Source organism: Narcine bancroftii, chromosome 4, assembly GCF_036971445.1.
Source record: "Narcine bancroftii isolate sNarBan1 chromosome 4, sNarBan1.hap1, whole genome shotgun sequence".
NCBI classification, from domain to species: domain Eukaryota; kingdom Metazoa; phylum Chordata; class Chondrichthyes; order Torpediniformes; family Narcinidae; genus Narcine; species Narcine bancroftii.
In genome coordinates this window covers 46270642-46296500 of record NC_091472.1, presented here as the reverse complement: position 1 = coordinate 46296500, position 25859 = coordinate 46270642, and the positions used below count along the sequence as shown (strand labels likewise).

The following is a 25859-nucleotide window of genomic DNA, read 5'->3' as shown; positions in this document are numbered from 1 at the left end:
CACAAAGCCAAACAGTATGCAAAAAAGTATTGGCCATCTGATCACATCGAAAACAAGAATCCAACTTACTAAGACCAAATTTTTTAAATTTCTCCGCCGTTAAATATAGCTGATGAATAAAATTATAATTAATCATCGCTAGTCTAGCGTTAATTAATTTCCGAATACTATTCTGACAAATTTCCATCCAAGCTTCTTCAGCTATTTTATGTCCTAAATCTTTTTTCCATTTCAACTTATCTTTATCCCAGACTTTTTTACTATCAAATTCTTGTAAAATACAATACAAATCAGATATATATCCCTTTTTTGGTATTGAAAGTACATATTCAAAACTAGATTCAGGTAATAAAATCATATGTCAACCACATAACTGTTTTACAAAAGATCTTAATTGATAATATACAAATATAGAATTTCCACTAATACCATATTTCCTTTGTAATTCGTCAAAGGAACAAAAACAACCCTCAGAAAAACAATCAGATAAATTTTTTATTCCCTTCTTTTCCCATTGTTTCAAAGTGGCATTGGAGACCGTAAAAGGAACAAGTTGATTATTATATTATGGCAATCTTCCAGAATATATATTTTTAAGTCCCAATTTTTAAGTTTACTTGTCCATAAATTCAATAAATGTTTCAATATTGGCACATCGTAAGTTCGTAGTAAATTTTTATTCCATCGAAACAAAAACTCATGAGGAAATTTTTCTAAAATAACCTCCATTTCTATCTTTACCCAACTAGGTGGGTCGTCCATATTCATTAATGCACTAAGAAATTTAAATTGAGCTGCTTCGTAATAATGCTGAAAATTCGGGAATCTTAAACCTCCAAATTGAAAATCCCACATCAATTTTCTCATTGCTACTCTCAGAAATTTTCCCTTCCATAAGAATTCTCTAATCACTTTATATAAGTCCTTAAAAAAACTTTTTTTTTTTAAAAATAAGGAATTGATTGAAACAGATATTGTATTCTAGGAAAAATATTCATTTTTATGGTATTAATCCTCCCTAGTAAACCCAAAGATAGATCCCTCCCCCTAATCAAATCTAATTTAATCCTTTTTATTAAAGGAAGATAATTAATTGAGCATAATTCTTGAAATTTCGTGTTAACATTAATTCCTAAATATTTAATTTGTGTAGTCCACTTCAAATTTGTAATATTTTTATACACTGAATAATCATCTTTACAAATTGGCAAAATTTCACTTTTACCCCAATTTACTTTATAACCAGATAATTTGCCATAAATTTCTAAACATTCTTGAGGTAAAGAAGTATCCAGATCCACCAAATATAATAAAACATCATCAGCAAATAAATTAATCTTGTATTCCTCATTCAGAACTCTCATACCTTTAACATTTTCATTTTGTCGTATTAATTGTGCTAAAGGTTCAATAACTATAACAAATAAAGCAGGTGACAACGGACATCCTTGTCTAGTAGATCTTGTCAAACTAAAAGATTCTGAAATTTAGCCATTAACAGCAATTCTAGCCTTCGGGCTATTATATAAAGCCTTTATCAATCCAATAAATGAAGAACCAAAACTAAATTTCTCAAGTACTTTGAACAGAAACTTCCATTCCACTCTATCAAAAGCCTTTTCTGCATCCAATGAAACCACTATTGGATAATTCAACTGAAATTTAGATTTATTTATCAAGGTTATTAACTGTAAAATATTATCTGACGCATACCTATTTTTTATAAATCCCGTTTGATCACCATGTATAATTTTAGGCAGATATTGAGCTAATCTATTAGCCATCATTTTAGCTACAATTTTATAATTACATTTAACAACGATATTGGTCTATAAGAAGAAACCTGTAAAGGGTCTTTATCTTTTTTTGATATTACCGTAATTATTGCGTTAGAACAAGACTCGGGTAATTGAAAAGTATTATAAGTTTGTTGTAATACATCCTTATAAATAGAAGATACATCAGCATAAAAAACTTTATAAAACTCTATAGAAAACCCATCTTCACCAGGTGCCTTTCCATTCGGCATATCTCTTATTGCCATTTCTATTTCATCGTCTGTAAAAGGTTTATCTAACTCTTGTCTATCTTCTTGATTCAATTGTGGCAAGTTAATATTTTTCAAGAAAGAATCAGTGCAGATCTTTCTGTTCAGATTTCTTTACTTATGAATCAAATGAATAGAATGATTAAATTAAACATATGGATGTACAATTCATGTCTGTAAGATCTGATGCCAAAACACAATTTCATTACCTTAAAAGTGAAATGAATTTTATTAAATTAGAAATGGCAAAATATGCTAAAACTGTGGATAAGGTTAAAGTTCAGAAAATTGAAGAAGATATACAAGATTATCATCTTGACGTAGAACAATGTAAAGATACAGTTAATAAAATGGAAGATTCTTTTATGGATTGGAAAGTTCAAAGGAAAGAACTTTTACAGAAAATTGATGTATTAGAGAATCATAGCTGAAGAAATAATGTTAAAATTGTTGGACTGCCTGAAGATTTTGAAGGTCCTAATCCAGGACAATTCTTTCATAAATGGATTCTGGAAATTATGGGCCCTGAAAATTTTCCAAATGGACTAGAATTGGATAGAGCATATAGAGCTAATAGAAAGAAACCATTTCCGGGACAAGCACCACACTCTATTCTGATTAGAATTTACATCATCAAGATGAAGAAATTATATCAAGATTGGCAGTCCAAAATGCCAGGAAAAAATAAGGTCCTTTAGTGATTGGAAATAATAAAGATTTTTCTATGCAGATTTGAGTAAGTCTTTTGTTTAAAAAAAAGAGAAGAATTTAACCCTGCAAAATCTTTGGAAGAAGGGATTATACATGTTTCTTTTCGATATCCAGCTATTCTGAAAGTTTTTTTCTGGAGAAAAATCAATCCCAATTTTTTACCAATGAAGATGAAGCTTTGGAATTTGTAAACTCTTTGCCTAATAATGAACAAGATCTAACTCAAAGCCAATCGGTTCAGAAGGTGAAAATGAGTCAAGAGAAGCAGCAAGATAAATGCCAGGTTTTAGAATGTCAAGAATTAATTGAAATTGATGATGATCAAGTGAACAAGGATCTTGAAGAAGCTCTTTATACTTGAATGAAAGATGTAAATGTACTTATGTGGACTTCTTGTCTCTCCTTCCGCAGCCATGTACCACTTAGTGGAGAGAGCCACTTCCCGTGTAACAGAGGGAAATAGTACTTTTTTTTATTATCAGTTCTTTTTTGGGAGGGGATTTTTTTTTCTTTTTTTTCTGGAGATGTCAGTTAGTTTTGAAAATTTCTGTGGGACTGGGATGGGTGGCGAGAGTTGGGTATTTTTAAAACTTGAGAAATGGCTGTTAATAACCTATTAAATTTTGTAAATTTTAATATGAATGGGCTTAATAACCCAATTAAGAGAAGAATTTGGCTTATATTAAGAAACAGAGTTGATAATTGATTTTTTACACAAGAGACACATTAACTGAAAGAACATCAAAAATTAAAAAGAGAGAGGGCAGGTCAAATTATAGCTTTTTTAATTTTAAGGCAAAAGGAGTTGCTATTTTGATTAATAAGAAACTACCTTTTAAATTATAATTTGTAGTTACAGATTCTGTGGGAAGATTTATTTTAGTAAATTGTCAAATTTACTCTGAAATGTGGTCACTTATGTATATTTTGATGATGGAAAAAATTTATTCAGGATTCTTCTTTATACCTTGTTGAAGCAAATGAAAATGTGTATGTTAATTCGTTGGGACTTTAATTGTTGTTTAGATCTATTATTGGATAAGTCAAAAAAATCAGTTACTAGAACAAAAACAACTAAAATATTTTTGACTTTGATGAAGGACGAGTTTAGTTTGGAGAAAATTAAATCCGAACGAAGAGGATTATTCATATTATTCTCAGAGATATGATTTTTATTTGAATAGTTGTGTTTTTAATATCAGCTCAATTACAAGGACGAGTTACATATGCAGAATATAAGGCTAGGATTTTATCAGACCATTCGCCTCTTTTTATTTCATGTATAGTTTCTGAAAAAGAATAATAATTTTATAGATGGAGATTTCATTCTTCATTATTGAGAAATGTACAAATTCAGGAATATTTGGATATTAATACTGATTCAGATGATAGTACATTTATTTTATGGGATGCCTTAAAAGCTTACTTAAGAAGTCAAATAATGTTATTCAACTAAAATTTAAAAGGTTTATTTTAAAGAAATATATAAATTGGAAAAAGAAATAGAGAATTTGGAAAAAGATTTGCAGAAGAACATATTTGAAGGAAAAAAGAGAAATTTAATAAATAAGAAATTTTATCATAATTTGATACAAACTTATAGAACAGAAAAATTAATTGAGAAAACTAGACAGAAGTATTATGAGTTGGGAAAACAGCACATAAGATTTTGGCTTGGCAATTGAAGGTGGAACAAGCTTCAAGGACTATTAAATCTATTGAAAGAAACTCAAAAATTACTTACAAACCACAAGATATAAATGTCTCTTTTAAAGATTTCTACTTTAATTTATGTACATCTCAGTCTGATAATGATGGTTAAGATTAATAACTTTTTATCTGAAATTAATCTTTCTTGTTTAAATTACCAAGATCGGAAAGACTTAGATGCCCTCTTTACAGTGAAAGGAATTTTTAATGCTCTTAATTCTTTACAAAGGGATAAATCTCCAGGGGATGATGGTTTTCCTCTGGAATTTTATAAATAAATTTAAATATTTGATAATACCTCCTTTTAATGGAGGTATTGAAACAAGCAATGGAAACCCATTCTTTACAGAGTCCTTCTTAAATGCAGTTATAGCTGTAAGAAAGATAGAGATTTATTAAAAACTGAATCTTATCAACCAATATCATTGATTATAAAATTATAACTAAAGTTTTAGCAAACAGATTGACTAAATATTTATCAGATTTAATTCATATGGATCAATCTGCTTATGTTCAAAAATATTGCTAAATTAATTAGGTTAATATATGTCACAGAAGAAATCAGAATTGGCATTAGATGCCGAAAAGATTAGAATCTATCATAGATTAGAATGGTATTATTTATTTAGGGTGTTAGAAAAATTTGGATTTGCATCAAGGTTTGTTAATTTGGTTAAAATGTCATCTGAAAATCCTTCTGCAAATGTGACTAATGGACACATTTCTTCCATCGACTAGATCAACTAGACAAAGTTGTCCGTTATCTCCAGCTTTATTTGTTTTTGCAATTGAATCTTTATCTCAATTAATATGACAAGATATTAATATTAAAGGAATTAAAGTTAGCAGTGAGGAATTTATTTTCTGAAGATGTTTTGATTTATATAACAGATCCTATGAATTCTTTGCGTTCTTTATGTATGAGATTGAGAGAATATGGTGAACTATCAGGTTATAAAACTAATTGGGATAAAAGTAAAATTATGCCATTAGTTGATGGGGATTATAATCAATATAAACAATTTGTTCAATTTAGATCGTCAGATAATGGAATTAAATATTTAGGGATTAAAATTGATAAAAATTTGGCTAATTTGTATATGTTGAATTATTTATCATTATTCAATAAAATTAAAGATGATTTAAATGGATGGAATGATTTATCTTTTAACTGCATGAAAATGAATATTTTTCCAAGGATTCAATATCTCTTCCAATCTATTCCTTTGTAGTATTTCCTCAGAATTTTTTTAAAGATTTGAATTCAGTTATTAGGAAATGTTTATGGAAAGGGAAGATGGCTTGAGTTTGTTTAGAAAAATTAACCTGGAAGTTTGAATTAGGAGGTTTACAATTTCTCCATTTTGATAATTATGATAAAACTGCTCAATTGAAGATTTTTTTAAATGGAATGTTTGTTTTAGAGAAATCTTTGTCTTGGGATAAAATAGAATTAAGCAAAATAGATGAAAAAATATGCAGGGATTTATTTATAAATGGAATTCAAAATTATTGATAGGTACTAAGGATACACTTATTTTGAAACATTTAATTGAATTGTGGAATAAAATAGATTATGAGAGAGGTGGAAAAGGTTTGATTTTGCGTAAAATGCCTGTATATAAAAAAAACTGTTTCCTTTTACTATGAATAATCAATATTTGAAGATTTGGAATCAAATGGGGATTTAAAAAATAGAAGGTTGTTTTGAAACTGTTAATTGTAATACTTTTCAACGAATGAAGGAGAGTTTAATGTTCTGAATATTGTTTATTTTTGTTTTTATCAAGTTGATAAATTAGATCAAAATTTAAGATTACCTGGACAGAATGAATTTGAATTATTAATTACTAAGGGTGATCTGAATAAATTTATTTCAGAAATGTATAAATTACTTCAAAGAAAAGCTCCTAAGTTAGGTATTCATAAATATAGATTGAGATGGGAAATTGATTTAGATAGAAAGATAGATGAGAATGATTGAATACAGTTATGTAAAGATGACATGACAAAAATTGTTAATGAAAGAAATAGATTTGTACAATACAATTTTTTACATCAATTATATTTAAATCCTCAAAAATTAAAAAGATTTAATTCAAAATTTTCAGATTTATGTTTTGGATGTGGTCGAGAAGTAGGTTCACTTTTTCATTCTACTTTGCAATGCTCTAAGGTAAAAGCTTTTTGGATACAGGTGAAAATATTCTTGGAAAAAATATTAAAGGTAAAACTCCCACTTGATCTGATTTTATTTTTGTTGGGAAATATTAAAATGATTAGTGTGACAGAATATAGATATGTATTTGGGAGATAAATTGGGGTAGGGTTTTTAGTGTAGGGTCCATACAAACACTTTAAAATAGATCTTATTTAAAATACTGGAGCTCTGCTAATACTAGACATTTTGGGGCCAACAGTCTTTGAAGAAGCTTTGGAGAGTGCCCAAGAGACTTCACTAATGGATTGTTGTTTACCAAAAGGCAACAGATGAAAGAGCTTGTCGGAGCCACAGATTGTCTGCAGTGGAACTTGCTGTTCTAAGAGGGTCATGTAGTTTTGCAACCAGAGAGTGTCAAAGAGACTTTCTCTCTGAGAGAGAAGGAGATCAGTTCTCCAATTTTACAGTCAGCAGCAGCAAATGGAACTGGAACAGCACAGGCTGGCAAGCTTTTGGAAAACCCCATTTGGAAGACGTGTTGTGAGTGCTTAGTTCAGCCTGGTCAAATACCTATGGTTCATGCAAGAGGAGAGGACAGGCTGTCTAATATTTCACTTGGAATAAGAGAAACAAAAAAACACTCTATGGTGACCTGAAAGAAAGAGGTTATCATCTGAAGAACCCTGAGGGGGAAGGTTTCTTTGGCAAGACACTGAAGTGACTGACTTAAAAAGGAATCAGTTGTGGGTGTACAATGAATCTCTTTCTGAAAACTAACAAGAACCTTCCTGAGCGGTAACCTTTCAAGCACCAAAGCCTGGTGAACTTCATAAATGTTAAATTCTGTGCACAGTATAAGATTTGCCTGCAACCAGTGAACTTGGAGGAATGAGAAGTGAGATTGGATTGCGAATCAAAGAACTTTTCTGAACTTACACACACATTACATACATGTGCGCTTAGAATTAGAGGGGGGTTAAGTTAGGTTAGTTAAGTTAATAGTGATAAGTTAAAGTGTGATTCTATTTTCATGTTTAAAGATAATTAAAAACAAATTTTGTTTAAGTAACCATTTGTCTTGGTGAATATCTATTGCTGCTGGGTTTGGGGGTCCTCTTGGCTCGAAACATTAGTCTTAAATTAAGATTAACTATTATGAAGTTTTACAATTAGCTTTAGTTCTTTCTAGAAAATGTGTAGCCATTACTTGGAAATCAGATGTAGATTTTGGAATACAAAGATGGCATGCTGAGTTATGCTCTTGAATTCCACTAGAAAAAATAACTTGTAATAAATATTATTTCTTTTTGAAAATATGGAGCCCATATTTACAATACATTGGTTTGAAAATTTAGAGCTCTCAATAATAAATCATCCCGGTAGTGTTTTTTTCCAGCTCCACAGTTATTTAATTGAAGTTATACAGGTACACAATCCTTTATCCGGACATCTAAAATCTGGAAAGCTCCAAAAAACCGGCATTTTTTTCTGGTGCTAGTACAGCAGAGGGAGAGAGAGAGTGATAGAGAGACAGCAGCATGTCTAGGTTGGGCGTGGGGGTGGGGGAGAGACAGCACCTCAACTCGGGTGGGTGAGAGGGGAGAGAGACGGCAGCGCGACTCGGGTGGGCGAGGGGGGAGATACAACAGCGCAACTTGGGCGGACTGGGAGGGAAAGATGGCAGTATGATTCAGTTGTGCAAGGGGGAAGGAGAGAGAGATGGCAGTGTGACTCGGGTGTGTGAGGGAGGAGAGAGATGGCAGCACGACTGGTGGGTGGGGGAAGGGGAAAGAGACAGCAGTGCAACTCGGGTGGGCGAGGGGGGAGAGAGTCGACAGCATGCCTCGGGCGGGGGAGGAGACACACGGTAGTGCGACTCAGGAGGACGGTGGGGGGAGAGAGGCGGCAGTGCGACTCGGGCGGGAAGGGGAGAGACGGCAGCGCAACTCGGATGGATGAGGGGGGAGAGACGGCAGCGCAACTCGGGTGGGCGAGGGGGAGAGAGACGGCAGCACGCCTCGGGCGGGGGAGGAGACACATGGTAGCGTGACTCGGGAGGTCAGTGGGGGGGAGAGAGGTGGCAACGTGACTCGGGTGGGCGGGGAGAGACAGCAGCACAACTCGGGCGGGAAGGGGGAGAGACAGCAGCGCAACTTGGCCGGGAAGGGGGAGAGATGGCAGCGCATCTCAGGTGGGCGAGGTGGGAGAGATGGCAGCGCAACTCGGGTGGGCGAGGGGGGAGAGAGACGGCAGCACGCCTCGGGCGGGGTAGGAGACACTCAGTAGCGCGACTCAGGAGGTCAGTGGGGGGAGAGAGGCAGCAACACGACTCGGGTGGGCGGGGAGAGACAGCAGCGCAACTCGGGCGGGAAGGGGGAGACGGCAGCACGACTCTGGTGGGCAGGGGGAAGGGGGAGAGATGGCAGCGCAACTCAGGTAGGGGGAGAGACGGTAGCGTGACTCAGGAGGGCGGTGGGGTGAGAGAGACAGCAGTGCGACTCAGATGGGTGAGGGGGGAGAGAGGGCAGCGCTACTCTGGTGGGCGGGGGGAAGGGGGGAGAGACAGCAGCGCAACTCGGGTGGGCGAGGGGGCAGAGAGACAACAACGCGACTGGAAGGGGGTGGATATAGCAGTACATTTCGGGTGGGTTTAAATCTGGGGCAGATGGCTTTTGTTCTGAAATCTGGAACACACTGTATCCCAAGGGTTCAGGATAAAGGAGTGTTTACCTGTATATGTATTTTTGACATTCTCCTTTTTCTTTTCTTTCCTTCCTTTTTTCTGTTATTTAGGGGTTTAGAGGTAGAGGGAGGGCTGGGGGGGGGTGGGGGGAGGAAGGGATAAGGGATATATATACCACATATGTATCATTTTTGTTCAATTTATTATAATTGTAATTGTTTTTAAAAACAAATAAAATATATTAAAAAATAGAGAAAAGTGTGCACTTAATAATAGCACTCTTCTTTGTCTTGGCTTCGCGGACGAAGATTTATGGAGGGGTAAAGTCCACGTCAGCTGCAGGCTCGTTTGTGGCTGACAAGTCCGATGTGGGACAGGCAGACACGGTTGCAAGGGAAAATTGGTTGGTTGGGGTTGGGAGTTGGGCTTTTCCTCCTTTGTCTTTTGACAGTGAGATGGGCTCTGCTGTCTTCTTCAAAGGAGGTTGCTGCCCGCCGAACTGTGAGGCGCCAAGGTGCATGGTTTGAGGCAATATCAGCCCACTGACAGTGGTCAATGTGGTAGGCACCAAGAGCTTTCTTTAGGCAGTCCTTGTACCTCTTCTTTGGTGCACCTCTGTTTCGGTGGCCAGTGGAGAGCTCGCCATAGAACACGATCTTGGGAAGGCGATGGTCCTCCATTCTGGAGATGTGACCTACCCAGCACATTTTGATCTTCAGCAGCGTGGATTCGATGCTGTCGGCCTCTGCCATCTCGAATACTTCGATGTTGGAGATGAAGTCGCTCCAATGAATGTTGAGGATGGAGCGGAGACAACGCTGGTGGAAGCGTTCTAGGAGCCGTAGGTGATGCCGGTAAAGGACCCATAATTTGGAGCCGAACAGGAGTGTGGGTGTGACAGCGGCTCTGTATACGCTAATCTTTGTGAGGTTTTTCAGTTGGTTGTTTTTCCAGACTCTTTTGTGTAGTCTTCCAAAGGCGCTATTTGCCTTGGCGAGTCTGTTGTCTATCTCGTTGTCGATTCTTGCATCCGATGAAATGGTGCAGCCGAGATAGGTAAACTGGTTGACCGTTTTGAGTTTTGTGTGCCCGATGGAGATGCGGGGGGCTGGTAGTCATGGTAGGGAGCTGGCTGATGGAGGACCTCAGTTTTCTTCACGCTGACTTCCAGGCCAAACGTTTTGGCAGTTTCCGCAAAAAGGACATCAAGCGCTGAAGAGCTGGCTCTGAATGGGCAACTAAAGCGGCATTGTCTGCAAAGAGTAGTTCACAGACAAGTTTCTCTTGTGTCTTGGTGTGAGCTTGCAGGCACCTCAGATTGAAGAGACTGCTATCCGTGCCAACAAGGTCGGGTCAGATACAGCAATGAGCTCTCTGAACCCTTCTCCATTAGCAATGGCGTGAAACAAGGCTGCGTTCTCGCACCAACCCTCTTTTCAATCTTCTTCAGCAAGATGCTGAAACAAGCCAAACAAGCCTAATAATAGCACTCATTAGGGCTAAAAATCACTGAAAAATTATGTATACAGATGGATGTATTGGTGCAGGATCAATCAAACCAGGAAGCGCAACAGGCTTCATTACTGAAAAGAAATTGAGACAGATGCAGAAAAGCTGGGAAAATTTGTAAAAATCATAAAATAATAATGGCCGGGCTTTCAATGTATTATTTATTTATTATAAAACTGGTGGCCATTCGGCTTGTGCAGTCCATCCCATCTTCCAGCTTAGCAGTTTTTTGTCCTTTCAATCCTTTTTTCCCCACTTATTTTCTCTCATCTGCATATCAGTTTCTTCTTTGATTCTTTGCCCTTTAATTTAAGGATTAATTTACAGAAGCATTCACCAGAAACGACATGGAAAATGTGCAAACTCTGTACACCTGTTGCCCAAGGTTAGGATTGAATGTGTGTCTCTGGAACTCTGAATACATTGTAGTTGTATGTCTACCACTTCCTTTGTTTAGAAATGTATTACTCGATGTGGAAAACCCCACTTTAGATCTTTTAATTTCTCACATCATCTTAAACCTGTGGCCTCTAGTTCTAGAATTTCTGCCTGGGAAACAGATTCTGACTATCCTTTCCTTGCCCTTCATAATTAGGTAATCCTGTAAAATGTCATCGCTCAGCCTCCTACTTTCCAGTGGAGTAAACCCAGTCAAAACAATCTCTCCTTAGAAATAGAGCTCTCTATTTCCAACATCCTGCTGAATTTTTTACGTACTCTCTGCAGTTGTTGACACTATAGTCAAATGGCACATACACTCTCTTGTAATGTTTGCCAGTCTCCAGAATAGGTTTTGTCTGGACCATTCAATTCCAGTCCTTGACATTAGAACTAAAGGACTGAATTCCTGAGCTGAGGTGAGAATGACTATTGCTGATTGTTTGATTCAGTTTGGCAACAAGGAGCCCTGTGAGAATAATGGTTGTGTTTTCTGGAGGTCAAGTGAACACATAAGTGTGCAGAATGGACTATTCACTTCCATTAACAGCCTTGAAACACATCTGCCCAACCAGAGGCTCCAACATCCTTGACCACTGTTGCATAACCATCCAAAAGTACTTGCCCCTCCAATTGCTCCAATTTGGTGGATCAGTCAGCACTGCTCCTTCCAAGATGAAGCTGAGATGTGAGGACTCAGTAGTAAAAGTTGTGCATTGCTGGACTGAGGAAACATAATGTCTATGGAACTGCTTTGAGTTAGTAGACTGATCTGTATTTAAGGACTCAGCGACCAACCTTAAATATACCATTGACTTTCAAGTCAAGTTTTTTGTAATATGATATTACGAGTACAACCCAACGAAACAGCATTCTTCGGTCCTCGGTGCAAAAACATGCTGACATAAAACATGCAGGCATACAACCAGACATAACACATACTGACAGATAATACATATGCATGACATGTGTCATATATATACAAAAATAAATATTGATTTGGACAAACTAGAGTCTCTGATGGTTAGTGTGAACAATTCTTTTGGTCATTCAGCATTCTCACTGCCTGTGGCAAGAAGCTGTTCCTTAAATGTTAAAATTGACCCCACATTCACCACCTCAGGTAGCAGCTTGTTGTATACTGTCACCATTCTCTGTGTGAAGAAATTCCCCTTTATGTTCTCCCTGAACTTTTCCCCTTTCACTCTTAACCCACGTCCTCTGATTTATATCTCACCTACCCTCAGTAGAAAAAGCCTGTTTACTCTGTCCATTCCCTTCATAATTTTAAATACTTCTATCAAAGCTACCTTAATTCTTTAATAAATTCTTAACTTGTTTAACCTTTCCCTTTAACTCAGTTCCTGAAGTCCGGGCAATGTCCCAATAAATCTTCTGTGCATTCTTTCTGATATCTTTCCTGCAGTTAGGTGACCAAAACTGCACATAATATTCCAAAATTGGCCTCACCAAGGTCTTATACAACTTTGACATAACATCCAACTTGTATACTCAATACTTTGATTGTAAATGCCAATATGCCAAAAGCTCTCTTTACAACCCTATCCGTCTGTGATGCCACTTTCATGGAATTATGTACCTGTATTCCCAGATCCCTCTGTTCTACCATTTCCTTCAGTGCCCTACCATTTTCCATATATGTGCTTTCTTGGTTTGTCATTCCAATATGCAACACCTAACACTTGTCTTTATTAATGCAAGCTTTGAAAACTTTATTCGCTGTTCACAATGCCTCCAATCTTAGTGTCATCTGCAAACTTCCTGATATAAATGATATAAACTTCCTCATATAAATGACAAACAACAATGGTCCCAGCATTGATCCCTGAGGCACACCACTAATCACAGGCCTTCAGTCTGAGAAGCAATCATCCACCACTACTCTCTGGCTTCTCTCTTCTAGCCATTGTTGATCCAGTTCACGACTTCACCAGGCATTCCTCACATCTGTACCTTCCTGACTAACTTCCCATGTGGTACCTTGTCAAACGCCTTCCTAGAGTCTATGTAAGCAACATCCACAGCCTTTCCTTCATCAACTTGGAAAACTTTATAAGATTGATTAAACATGACCTGCTGCACACAAAGCCATGTTGACTATCCCTAATCAATTTCTGGCTATCCAGATTATCGTATATCCGATCTCTTCAGAACATCTTCCAATAATTTACCTACTACTGAAGTCAGGCTCACCAGCTCACCAGCCTATAATTTCCAGGGTTACTGTGGAGCCTTTTTTTAAACAACAGAGCACTCTGAGCTACCCTGCAGTCCTCTGGCATTACACCCAGGCTAAGGACATTTTAAATATTTCTTCCAGGGCCCCTGCAATTTCTACACTAGCTTCCCTCAAGGTCCAAGAGACAATCTTGTCAGACCCTGGGGATTTATCCACCTTTATTTGCTTTAAGACATCAAGCACTTTCTCTTTAATCTGTCAAGGTTCCTTGACCTCACTGCTTGTTTTCCTTACTTCCCACGACTCTGTGCCTGTTTCCGAGTGGAAAAAAAATTATGATCTCCCCCCATCTCTTTTGGCTCCATCCATAGCTGTCCACTCTGATCTTCAAGGGGACCAATTTTGGTCCCTTACTATCCATTTGCTCTTTATATATCTGTAGAAACCCTTAGGATTTTCCTTCGCAGTGTCTGCCAAAGCAACCTCATATTTTCTTTTAACCTTCCTGATTTCTATTTTGAGGCATTTCTTGCACTTTTTATACTCCTTTAGTACCTCATTTGGTCCATGTTGCCTATATCTGCTCTACACCTCTTCCTCTGAACCAGATCCCCAATATCCCTTGAAAGCCAAGGTTCCCTATCACTCCTAACCTTGCATTTAATCCTGACAGACAAGCAACAATAGAAATTCACCAAAAGATTGCTATGGTTTTTTTCTTTTAAAACTTTATACCATATTTATTAATCATTAATAATATAACAACTTATCTAAACTTAACCCCAGATATTCGTGAATATACCTATGTGTGTGTGAAATCCAAAACATTATAACATAGGCACAATCCTGGAAAGTCAATTCAAAGTTCAGTTTTAGAAATCCTGTGTTGAAACTCTGACTTTTAAACACAAAGAAGGTGAGAGAGATTGTGGGTTTGACTGCCAAAATCTCATGAATCCTTGTGAGGTTGTTGCCTATATCTGCTCTACACCTCTCTTCTTCTGAACCAGATCCCCAATATCCCTTGAAATCCAAGGTTCCCTATCCCTGCTAACCTTGCCTTTAATCCTGAAACGTTAGTTATTATTTTTATTTTTGCTGTATAAACTACACTGTTTGACCTGCTGAGTGTCTCCAGCATTGTGTTTTTACTTCTGCCGTGGTGTCTTCAGACCTTTGTGTTTTACTTAATGTCATTATTCTTTATTTCAGCTCTTCCACCACCTGTACTTCCACATTTTTGCCCTCTGTTTGCCAGTCTGGTAAACATCTTTCAATCAGATGTTTACTTGTATATTCTGAGAACAGTACTGCAGTGGGTTGTGGAGCCAATTGGACATGCTTGGACTGAGAGCATGTTACAAAGGGTAAGTTTTGCTGAATTTTTTCCCCGAGTCTCTATGTGTTTATTGTTTAACTTTACCATGTGATTTATTCAACTTGGCCAAAGTGTAATTGGTTTATTTGACTCTTTCTGCATCAGTCAGAAAATAATTTGTCATTGTTTTCTATCTAGGTGTTAATTTTTAATAACATTTTAACAGATATTGTAAGCAGGCAGAAATGCACAGCTGAACATTGTAATTCAATTTGAAGATATTTTTAAATCACTGATCCCATTATGAAAACAATTCTTCAAAACGTGTATTTTTTATACAGTATTAACTCTGACTTTTGCATGTCTCTGGAATAATTTTTTGCTGAGCAACAAAAAAGTCGGCATTGCCAGTGTATAGGATCACTTGCATTGATTACTTGTTTATCAGTGCAGCAATTTTTACCTTTTCAAGAACCAATTTAGTCTGCCAATTTAAATGAGTGCAAAGTTAGGCAATTAGTGCATTTGAAATCCTTCAAGAGCTGTTGGCCAAGAGTAGTTCTGGCTACTGCACTCATCAGTATCTTGAATGGAATGGTTATTAAGTGAGACCTTGTTTATCTGTTTGAATTTGTTTTAAATAAATGTACCAGTATATTTGGAGATCATTACAATTCATTTCAACTCTTGAAATTGCCCACTAGCCGTAGTAATAACTTGCATTTATGTAGGAGGCTTTACACCGCAAGGTCTTTCCAGAGGCATCTAAGAGCAGATATGAGGACAAATACTCAAAAGTTTTATCTTGAGATGTTTGAGAGGTCACTGAAAGGAGAAAAGGTAGGTATGGAGGGAATTCCAATCGGGAATTCAGCAGGCAATTTAAGAAATTCTGTAGGTTTCTGGAAATGCAATTTTAAAATCTGATTAAAAAATATTTGGCTATCACTTGGTATCTGAGATAATGGCACCACTAAGTTTGAGTGACCTATGAAGCTTGTAAATGAGAAAATGTCTTACAATTCTGGCATCTGGATCATACAATGGCACCGGATAGTTGTTTCCTTCATCGTTCAAAACTGATTTGCTTAATTTAGATTGTGTTTGCACAGATGATTTTTCACTGTGTCATAAACATGTTCATGTAGGTGTTGCACTTGATTGGAATGGCTTTACTTGAAGAGAAACAACAATTAGAAAGTGCGAATGAAGACAGTGATTTTACTTTTAGCTTCACTTCAAAAGTTTCACGTATGTATCCACTTTGTGTGAAAATTGGTGTATCTTTGTGAGGAATTGAATATTGATGGGTGAAATTGCATACTCATCCTGTTGTTCCTTGCTACTTCGGTTGATTAAAATAAAGGTTCTTGTTCAGTTCCAATGTTGAATCACTGATTTGTCCAGGAATAAAAAAAATTAGGTGTTTAGGTTGAAATTCCATGTGTTATTTTTAAATGTCTGACTTGGTTTTGCATGGGATGTGTGTCTGCATTTGCCTGCATCAAATTGTTTTTTGTACTCATTACAACCTGGAATGAAAAAACAGTAATGGATTCCTACTTTTTGATTACGATCATTCAACTTTGTTTTCCCCAACTACAATGTACTACTAAATGCCACCCCTACAATGCACGCTCACCCAATCTTGCCAACATGTTCTTTTCAATACCTGTTTTTAAAGAGAGTCCAGGTATGGTTTACAAAAGCTGGAAGAGAGCATATCTGTTTATGAAGTAGCTGTTAAATATTAAAAATATATGATAAAATATTAATTAAAGCTTCAAAATAATAAGAAATTCTGTATTGATGAAATGTTGCTTAAATTTGTGCAATTTCCACATAATAATATACTTTGGCAGGTCCTGGTGATGCTCCAGAAAACTCACCTAGTATTCTGGCAATGCTGGAAACCTTGCAAAATGCTCCCCATTTAGAGGCTTATAAAGACATGATCAAATGGGTACTTAAGGTATGTTCTCTTGGCGTTAAATGCATTAAATCTATTTTTCATGTGGATTTGTTCACAGTTAATAAGGCCATAAGATATAGGTGCAGTATTAGGCCATTTGGCCCATCAAAACTGTACCACCATTTGAAGCAAGACTGGTGTATTCCTACTTTCTTTTTTTTAAATATTTTAAAAATTTCATAAATATAATTAATAAACAATATAAAACAATAAAAATTTAAATTTAAGCGAGCTTTAATCATTACATGATGGTTATAACCCCTCCCCTTTCCTCTGATACCCTCCCTCCCTAAACCCCCCACTCCTAAAGAAATTTATATATAAAAAAGGATATATAGTAATATAAAGTAAAGAAAAAAAGATAGCTTCATAGATTGCTCGGAGGATCGCTTTCCAACAAACAGGGCTCCAGCAAAGTTTATATGATCAATGTAGGGAAGAAGATTGGCACAAGTCTCAAAAGGCTAGAAGAACACAACTACATATTTATGCCTAAAGTTTGCATATGCAGGCTCCAAATTTACAAAAATATACCATATTTATTTCTCAGATTGTATGTAATTTTCTCCAAAGGGACACAGCTTTGAATTTCTGCATTCCATCTTCCCATACCAAGTGTGAATCTGATTTCCAGATCACTACAATACTATTTTAGTAAATTTCATTTGGTATATTGATAGATTCAATTTAGTTCTTGTTCCTTCTATATTTCCCAATAGAAATAAATCTGGGTCTTGTGGAAATACAATGCCTGTAACTTGTTTTGGAGTGATATAAATGACCTAACTGATAGGATAGTAAATCAAGTTTACCAGTAGTGACTCTAAGGAGTATGTACTGAAGCATTATATGACAAAGCAATGGCAGTAAATTGGGTGTAATTGAGGCTACGATTTTATATATTTCTCAGAGGAGCAGCAAACATCACTTCTTTAAGCTCACTAATGACAGTGGTGTGAAAAGATGGAATTGGGGAAGGGGCATCATATATTCTGGAAAAACAATTTTGTTTTAATTTTACACACAATACTTGTTTAATTGAACTGCCAAATCTGAAAAGCAATGTTCATCTTTTTATGGAACATATTTAGGAAATCAATAAGAGAACTTATTCACGAAATGGTATAATATTTACCAGTAAGTTGTGATTAAAATTTATCTGCTAATGAATTTTGTCCTCAAGCTTTTTGGAGTTATTAAAAAGATGAGAGAACGAAGTAATTCAACCCCTATCGTGGAGATAGAAGGGAACAGTATGGAGGAGGTAAGAATGAATACCAAACCATTTAAAATTTATATTCTTCATGCTGAATGTGACCAAAATGTGGAAAAAGGTCAAAAGATGTTCTCAGATAAGTTGACGTGTTTTAAATGTTATTAAAAATAATTGAGTTTCAGGTGTTGCACTCAACTTTCATAATTGTAGCATGTTTAGTTTTTCCTTGTTATCTATCTGGCCAAATAATAGATAAGAATTTTCATTTGTTTTAAAAGATTTCAGTTTTTTTGTTCTGATTTTTTGTTTGCATCTGCTCAGCTGTATCTACTTGAGGGTATTGTTTCACTACCTCCAGCCACGTCTCCCTCTTTATCTCATCATAACCTGAATATGCATTCAGTTGTGTGAAAGTAAATACTGTACTTGTGAGCAGTATCAGCTGAATTGAATTTGTGATGCCCCTCTCATATCCTTAAGCATCATTCACGTCAACTTGCAAAGGCACAACCTTTAACATTTCTTCCTCTAGAGTTTATAGCAAAAAGGCCAATAGTAACATCTATTACTGATAGGGGCTAATTGACCAAAATCCCTGGAAATGTCAGTCTTGTTTTGTGTTATTGGACTTCCAGTTAATGTGTTAACCTTTTTAAATAAGTTTGATAATTATTAATTAATATGGTTATTAATGGGTTCAAATTGTAAATTTTAAATGTAAATATAAAAATTGTAATTAATTGGCTTGGAAATAATTTACTGCTAGTGCTGAATGAGCTTATTATTTAAAAAAGTTAATAATACAACTGTGCTTTTTTTATAGTGTTTACGAGATAAAGACAAAGCAGATCGAAAACGAAAAGCTGAAATTGCTCGTTTGCGGAGAGAGAAGATAATGGCCCAGATGTCAGAAATGCAGAGACATTTCATAGACGAAAATAGGGAATTATTTCAACAGACATTAGAAGAACTAGAAGCTTCATCTTCAACCGTACCTGACAACAGGTAAAGGAAAGTAATTTTGTCATGTACAGTTGTGTATATTTTGCATGCAAATGGAAGATGATTTTAAACAGAATATAGATAGGAAGCAGAGGAGTCTCCAGGTGGCGCTCATGGAGTGAACACGTTTTGGTTTTTGCTCCATAAAATATACTATTTTTAACCTGTATCCACCTTTGAACTAACTTCACAGAAGTCAGAAAGATCTTTATTATTTCTCTAATTATACTTGAGTCTGAAAATTTTGAAGAAATGACTGAAGGAAAAGCTACACGAGCTAAAACCCGGGCAGAAGAAGGTAACGGCCGAGAGAAGAAACAACCAGACATTAAACTAAGTGAGATGACCTTCACTGACTTTTTAAAATTCTTTCGTGATGAATTCAAAGATGTTTGTCGCAAAAAAGACCTAGCTGAACTTCGTACAGCTTTAATTGCCTCAGAAGCTGAAACCAAAAAACAACATACCTTAATTGCAGCTCTTCAAACTGAAGTTCAACAAAAAGAGATTAGACTGACTGAGGTCGAACAGAAACTTTCCAAAGCAATTAAACAACTAGAAGCGCTCCAGCTGAAAAGCATTGATTCAGAGAACCGTTCCAGAAGACAAAATATTCGTTTGGTTGGAATTCCTGATGGCATTGAGAAAGGAGATCTCCTGACGTTTTTTGCCGAGCTTTTAAAAGAAGCATACCCATCCGAATTCCCTGCTGATCCACCGCTACTTGATAGAGTACATCGTATCTGGAACCGAAATGCTGAAGCTTCCAAACCCAGAGTGGTGATGGTCCGTATGCATTACGTGAGTACAAAGGATAGATTGATTCGTACAGCCAGAAGACTTGGAAATGTGACTGTTCGTGGCTTTAGTCTAAGAGCCTATGAAGATTTTAGTCCGGAGGTAGTACGCGCTCGAAGACTGTTTAAAGATCTGATGTCCGAATGTTTTGAGAAGAAACTGAAACCTGCGCTCCTGTATCCTGCGAGGCTCAGGATTTCTCCGGAGAACCAAGCTCGTCAAATATTCGACTCCGTGTCTGCAGCATGGAACTACCTGTCGGCTAATTTCCCGTCTAGCGCGACCTCTCAGCCCGAGTGACCGATAAAAAATGCGGTAGATATCGGTCTTTTTCAGGTTAATAGTCAGATTCTGATTTCTGACCATTCGAAAAGTAATAGATCATTATAGCTCTAATTATCCTGTTCATCTTTAACACATTTTTATATATTTTCTTTCTCCTCTGTGAGAATTTTTTTTTTAAATATATAAGTGTATGTTTAATTTTATATTAATCTATACTAATAATATGATTATATTCTTTACTATTTTATTTCTGAATTACTGAAAATGGCGATTTCATGGTTTTTTTTACATTCGCCATTTTCTCTTTGTCTTTCTTCATAAACTAATTTTAAAATGATTTAACTCTTTATGACTTTGTTTTATCAGTAGGTACTACACAATTACGATTTTTCTTTTATTTCTTTTTAAATATTTTTCTTTCAATATTTAGTATTTGATTTTAGCTTGAGTTATCCTTTTTATAAGTTTAGGTGGTGGATCTTATCTTAATATTAGGAGCTGCCGTCTGAAGACATGGGGGTAGGTTTAGTATTATCTCTTCTTTTTTCTCTGATCACTCTCTGGTCAGATGGGGGGCTTTGTGGGTGGGGGGTGGGTTTTGTTTTTCCTTCAGGGGTTTTTATGTTTCATTTTTTGTTTTTTCTTGATTTTTCTTTTAGAACTACAGATATGGCTGACACGTCATCATTTCTTTCCTTCCTTATATCTTAATTCTTCTTCCGGGCGCATGGGTCCCTGCTTTGGTTAACCCTTTATATACTGGAGGGTTGACCTAAGTAATGGATCAAAACATTAATTTTGTCTCTTGGAATGCTAATGGTCTAAACAACATGTTTAAAAGGAGGAAGGTCTTTAAAGTATTCCAGAGACTGAAAGCACAGATTATTTTTTTACAGGAGGCTCATGTGAGGAAGGAGGATAATCTGCGTTTTTTTAAATCTTGGAAAGGCCCACAATTTCATGCCAACTCATGCTCTAAGACTCGAGGTGTATCTATTTTTATTGATCCCTCTATTACATTTGTTCAACATGACATCACTGTAGACCCTAACGGCAGATTTTTATTGGTTACTGGGTTATTATTCAATATTAAGGTTGTCATGGTTAATGTTTATGCCCCGAATGTAGATCACCCTGAGTTTTTTAGATCTTTGTTTACTATTTTACCCAATCTAAATGAATATCATTTAATAATGGGTGGGGATTCTAACTGTTGTCTGAATCCCCTGCTAGATAGGTCGAAACCTTCACAGCTCCTACCGAATAAATCAGCTACATATATTAACTCTTTCCTTACTAACTCTGGAGCTGTTGATATTTGGAGATTTCTTCACCCGACAGATAAAGAGTTTTCCTTTTTTTCTCATGTATACCATTCATACTCGAGAATTGATCACTTTTTTATTGATTCACGTTTTATTCCACTTGTAACTGCTTTTAAGTATGACATTATAGCCATTTCGGATCACTCTCCATTACAACTCTCTCTTAAATTCAAAGACTCTGTTTCTACTATTAAGCACTGGCGCTTTGATGTTACATTATTGCAAGATTTAGACTTGTTAAATTTATGAAAGAACAAATTAACTTTTTCTTTTCAACAAATTACACTACGGAAATTTCTTATGGAATATTGTGGGATACATTCAAGGCTTATATTCGTGGTCAAATTATTTCTTACTCAGTAGCTTTGAAGAAATGCATCAAAAACAAGATTCATCTATTGGTTGAGAAGATTAAATACATTGATAAGAAATATGTGACTGATCCTACTGAAGAACTTTACAAACAAAGAATTGAACTGCAGATGGAATATAATTTGTTACTTACATCTTCGATTGAAAACCAGCTAATTAGATTTAAATCTGATTTTTATGTGCATAGTGAGAAATCGGGTAAACTGTTGGCTAATCATCTGAAGAATATTTCAGCTAGACGCCAAATTGTGGAGATTCGCAAACAGAATGGAGAACTGACTGTTAACCAGGAAGAGATAAATCAATCTTTCCAAAAATTTTTATACATCCTTATATAGTACAGAATCCCCTCAAGACCTTAGTAATATGTTTAATTTTTTAGAACATTTGAAATTCCCAAAAGTGTTACCTCAAGATAACTTAGAATTAAGTAAACCCATTACAGATTCGGAGATCAATAATACTATTTTCTCACTGAACTCGGGGAAAGCACCAGGTCCCGATGGATATTCTGTGGAATTTTATAAAGCTTTTTCTTCTACTCTCTCTCCCTGGCTGATTAAGATGTTTGATGAATCTATCACATTGGGTAAACTACCACAATCATTTTACAGAGCTACGATTTCTCTAATCTTGAAAAAAAATAAAGACCCGACCGAATTTTCTTCTTATAGACCTATTTCTTTGTTGAATGTTGATTCTAAGATCTTCTCTAAAATTCTAGCGACAAGGCTAGAGAGGATATTACCATATATTATCTCTGAAGACCAGACTGAATTCATTAAAAGTCGTTATTCCTCCTTTAATATTAGAAGATTGATGAATATTATTTACACTCCGTCACATAAGTCTTCAGAATGTGTTATTTCACTAGATGCTGAGAAGGCCTTCGATAGAGTAGAATGGCCTTATTTATTTACAGTTCTTGAAAAATTTAATTTTAGTCCGATATTTATATCTTGGATTAAACTTCTTTATAATTCCCCAGTTGCCTCGGTTTTTACTAATACCCAAAGATCGCCATATTTTCGATTATTTCGGGGCACCAGGCAAGGGTGCCCCCTTAGCCCTTTATTATTTAACTTAGCTTTAGAACCTTTGGCAATTGCTATCAGAGAAGCACCCAATATTACTGGTATTATTCGTTGCAGGGATATTCATAAAGTATCACTATATGCAGATGATTTATTGTTATATATTTCCAATCCTGAAAATTCTATTCCTGTAGTTTTATCTTTATTAGCCCAATTTAGTAATTTTTTGGGATATAAACTGAATTTAAATAAAAGTGAATTATTCCCTTTTAATGGATGGGTCCCTATTTATGATAGTTTACCTTTTAAAATAGCTAGAGACCATTTTATATATTTAGGGATTAAGATTACTAAAAAACATAAAGATTTGTTTAGGACTAATTTTTTCCCTCTATTGGACCTGATCGGCAGTTTACTTACCAATTGGTCACCATTATCCCTATCCATGATAGGCCGAATTAATGCTATTAAGATGATGATCTTACCTAAATTTTTATATATAATCCAAGCTATACCTATTTTTGTTCCTATATCCTTTTTTGATAAGGTCAATTCTAAATTGTCCTCGTATATCTGGCAAAACAAGAATCCTAGATTGGGGAAAAAATATTTACAGAAATCTAAACTAGAGGGAGGGTTGGCATTACCCAACTTTAGAATTTATTACTGGGCAATTAATATTAGTTGCTTAAGGTATTGGTTGAATTATTCAGAATTATCTCTAAATCCCCATTGGGTAAATTTAGAAATTAAACCGATACAAAATTTTTCAATTAGCTCTATTTTGGGAGCTGCTCTCCCTTTTACTCTTACTAAATTATATAAACAAATTGATAATCCAATGGCTAAACATACACTACGTATATGGTTTCAATTCCGGAGATTTTTTGGCCTAAGTCATTTTATCTTGGAAACTCCTATTGTACTAAATTTCCTTTTTCATCCCTCTCTAATTGATCAAGCTTATTTACTCTGGAAAGTTAAAGGTATAACATGCTTTTCAGATTTATTCTTGGATAACTCTTTCATGTCATTTGAACAATTATCCATGAAATATGATTTACCACGATCTCATTTCTTTCGATATTTGCAGATTAGGAGTTTCTTAGTTTCGACTTTACCCTCTTTTCCCAATCGGGAGACTACGACTGTTTTAGAGGATATACTATATTCAAAATTCCCTCCAAAAGGTGTGATATCTAAATTATATAATATAATTACAAAAATAAATTCTGAGACTTTTGAAAAGTTTAAAAATGATTGGGAAAGAGAACTCAACCTTCATATTTCTAATGAAAATTGGAATAAAATTCTGCGACTGGTAAACTCTTCTTCTCTATGTGCAAAACATTCACTAATACAGTTTAAAGTTGTTCATAGAGCTCATATGTCTAAAGATAAGCTCCATCGCTTTTATTCTCATATCGATCCTATATGTGATAAATGTCAATTGGAAATAGCTTCCCTTACACATATGTTTTGGTCCTGTCCCTCTTTACAGAATTATTGGAAGGAAATTTTTTCCATTATATCTACTGTTTTGAATATTGATTTACAACCACATCCCATTACTGCAATTTTTGGATTATCTATGATAGATTTGACTTATTTATCTCTTCCTGCGGATCGTATGATTGCTTTTCTTACACTAATGGCTAGAAGATCTATACTATTAAATTGGAAAGAGGTAAATCCTCCCACTGTTTTCCAATGGTTTACCCAAACCATACTATGTTTAAATTTAGAGAAAATTAGAAACTCTGTCTATGAATCCCCTTCTAAGTTTGAGTTAACCTGGCGACCATTTATTCAATATTTTCATTTGTGGTGAGTTGATCTGGCTCTGTTTTCTTTCTATGATTATGTATGATAATTGGGCTGTAAGATGAGATCGGAGTGATCGGCGTGGTTTAGCTATATCTGTAGGTTTTTTTTAAGTTTTTTTTAAAGTTTTTTTCAATTCAGATTTGTTTTTTCTTCTTTTTTGGGGTTTTTTTTTCTCTTTTTTCATATATTGTTATTAATTATATCTTTTTTTTAGAGATAGTTCACACCCTAAACTGATCAAAAATTCTTTTTATGATATATTTTTACTCTGTAATATTATTGTTTAATATCTCTGTATTAATTCATTACTTACTATGTTTTTTTTTATATCTCTTTGAACTGTATGTGTTTATAAATTATAATAATAATAAAAAGATTGAAAAAGAAAGAAAAAGATAGGAAGCAATTGCTTTGAATCTTTCAGACAGAAATGAGCCATAATTATTCACCTGGAGTAAACAATTTTCCTTTTTTATTTAGTTGTCTTTGCTGACATATCATGAACGGTTTTTGTTCATCAATTCATGTCAAAATTACTACAGCTCAGTCTCGCTTTCACTACAAAACACTCGGATTTTATCTCTTGTGTTCACTTTCACTCTCCCCAGTGGTCCTTGTCTCTGTTCTCAAGTCCAAGGTACATTAACACTTTTCAAGTCATTCATCACCTGATGTTATACCATGGATTTGCAAATTAGTAACACAAAAACACACCGAAACATCTTGGTTTTTTTTTTGTTTTATATTTTATTCACAACATGGTAGAAACCAATTCAGGTTGAAGTACCTGTGCTGGTCAATTACACCTAAGTTCATTTGTTGTGCACTTCCAAATCTGTCCATATTTGATGCCTTCAATAGTGTTTTTGCCCCAGATACAACATTGAAAACTATTTTCAAAGCCACAAATGACATCTGTGCAACTGTGAACAGTGTAAACTATCCCCACCATCCTGTTCTACCTGTTTGCTTTAGACATGGCTGACAACATTATTCCCCACCCTGCCAACAATCTGTCTTCCATTATTTACCTAAAAGAGATGAACCTCGCCCAGTTCCTTTTTTTTAAACCATTCAATTTTAGCCTCAGATTGAAATGCAATTGTTTTGCTTCTAATCTGTTTTATTTCTGCAATGATGTGCCATTATTTTTTAATCTCAATGTTTTAGTATTAAATCTGAATTTGGTCTTATGTAGTACTTCAGGTGGGAGTTGATTCTACTCTGAAATTATATTGACATTTCTTGGAA

General features: G+C 35.4%; 1 protein-coding gene across 5 annotated transcripts in view; it reads left to right on the top strand.

Moving 5' to 3' along the window:
• Positions 1-25859, top strand: part of ubr2 (ubiquitin protein ligase E3 component n-recognin 2) — a 177991-nt gene that overhangs the window by 102045 nt on the left and 50087 nt on the right. For all 5 annotated transcript variants that reach the window (XM_069931156.1, XM_069931158.1, XM_069931157.1 and 2 more), the window contains exons 25-29: positions 14672-14826; positions 15926-16028; positions 16640-16749; positions 17933-18013; positions 18789-18970. In XM_069931156.1, coding sequence (XP_069787257.1) covers positions 14672-14826; positions 15926-16028; positions 16640-16749; positions 17933-18013; positions 18789-18970 — 631 coding nt within the window. The remainder of the gene's footprint in view (positions 1-14671; positions 14827-15925; positions 16029-16639; positions 16750-17932; positions 18014-18788; positions 18971-25859) is intronic.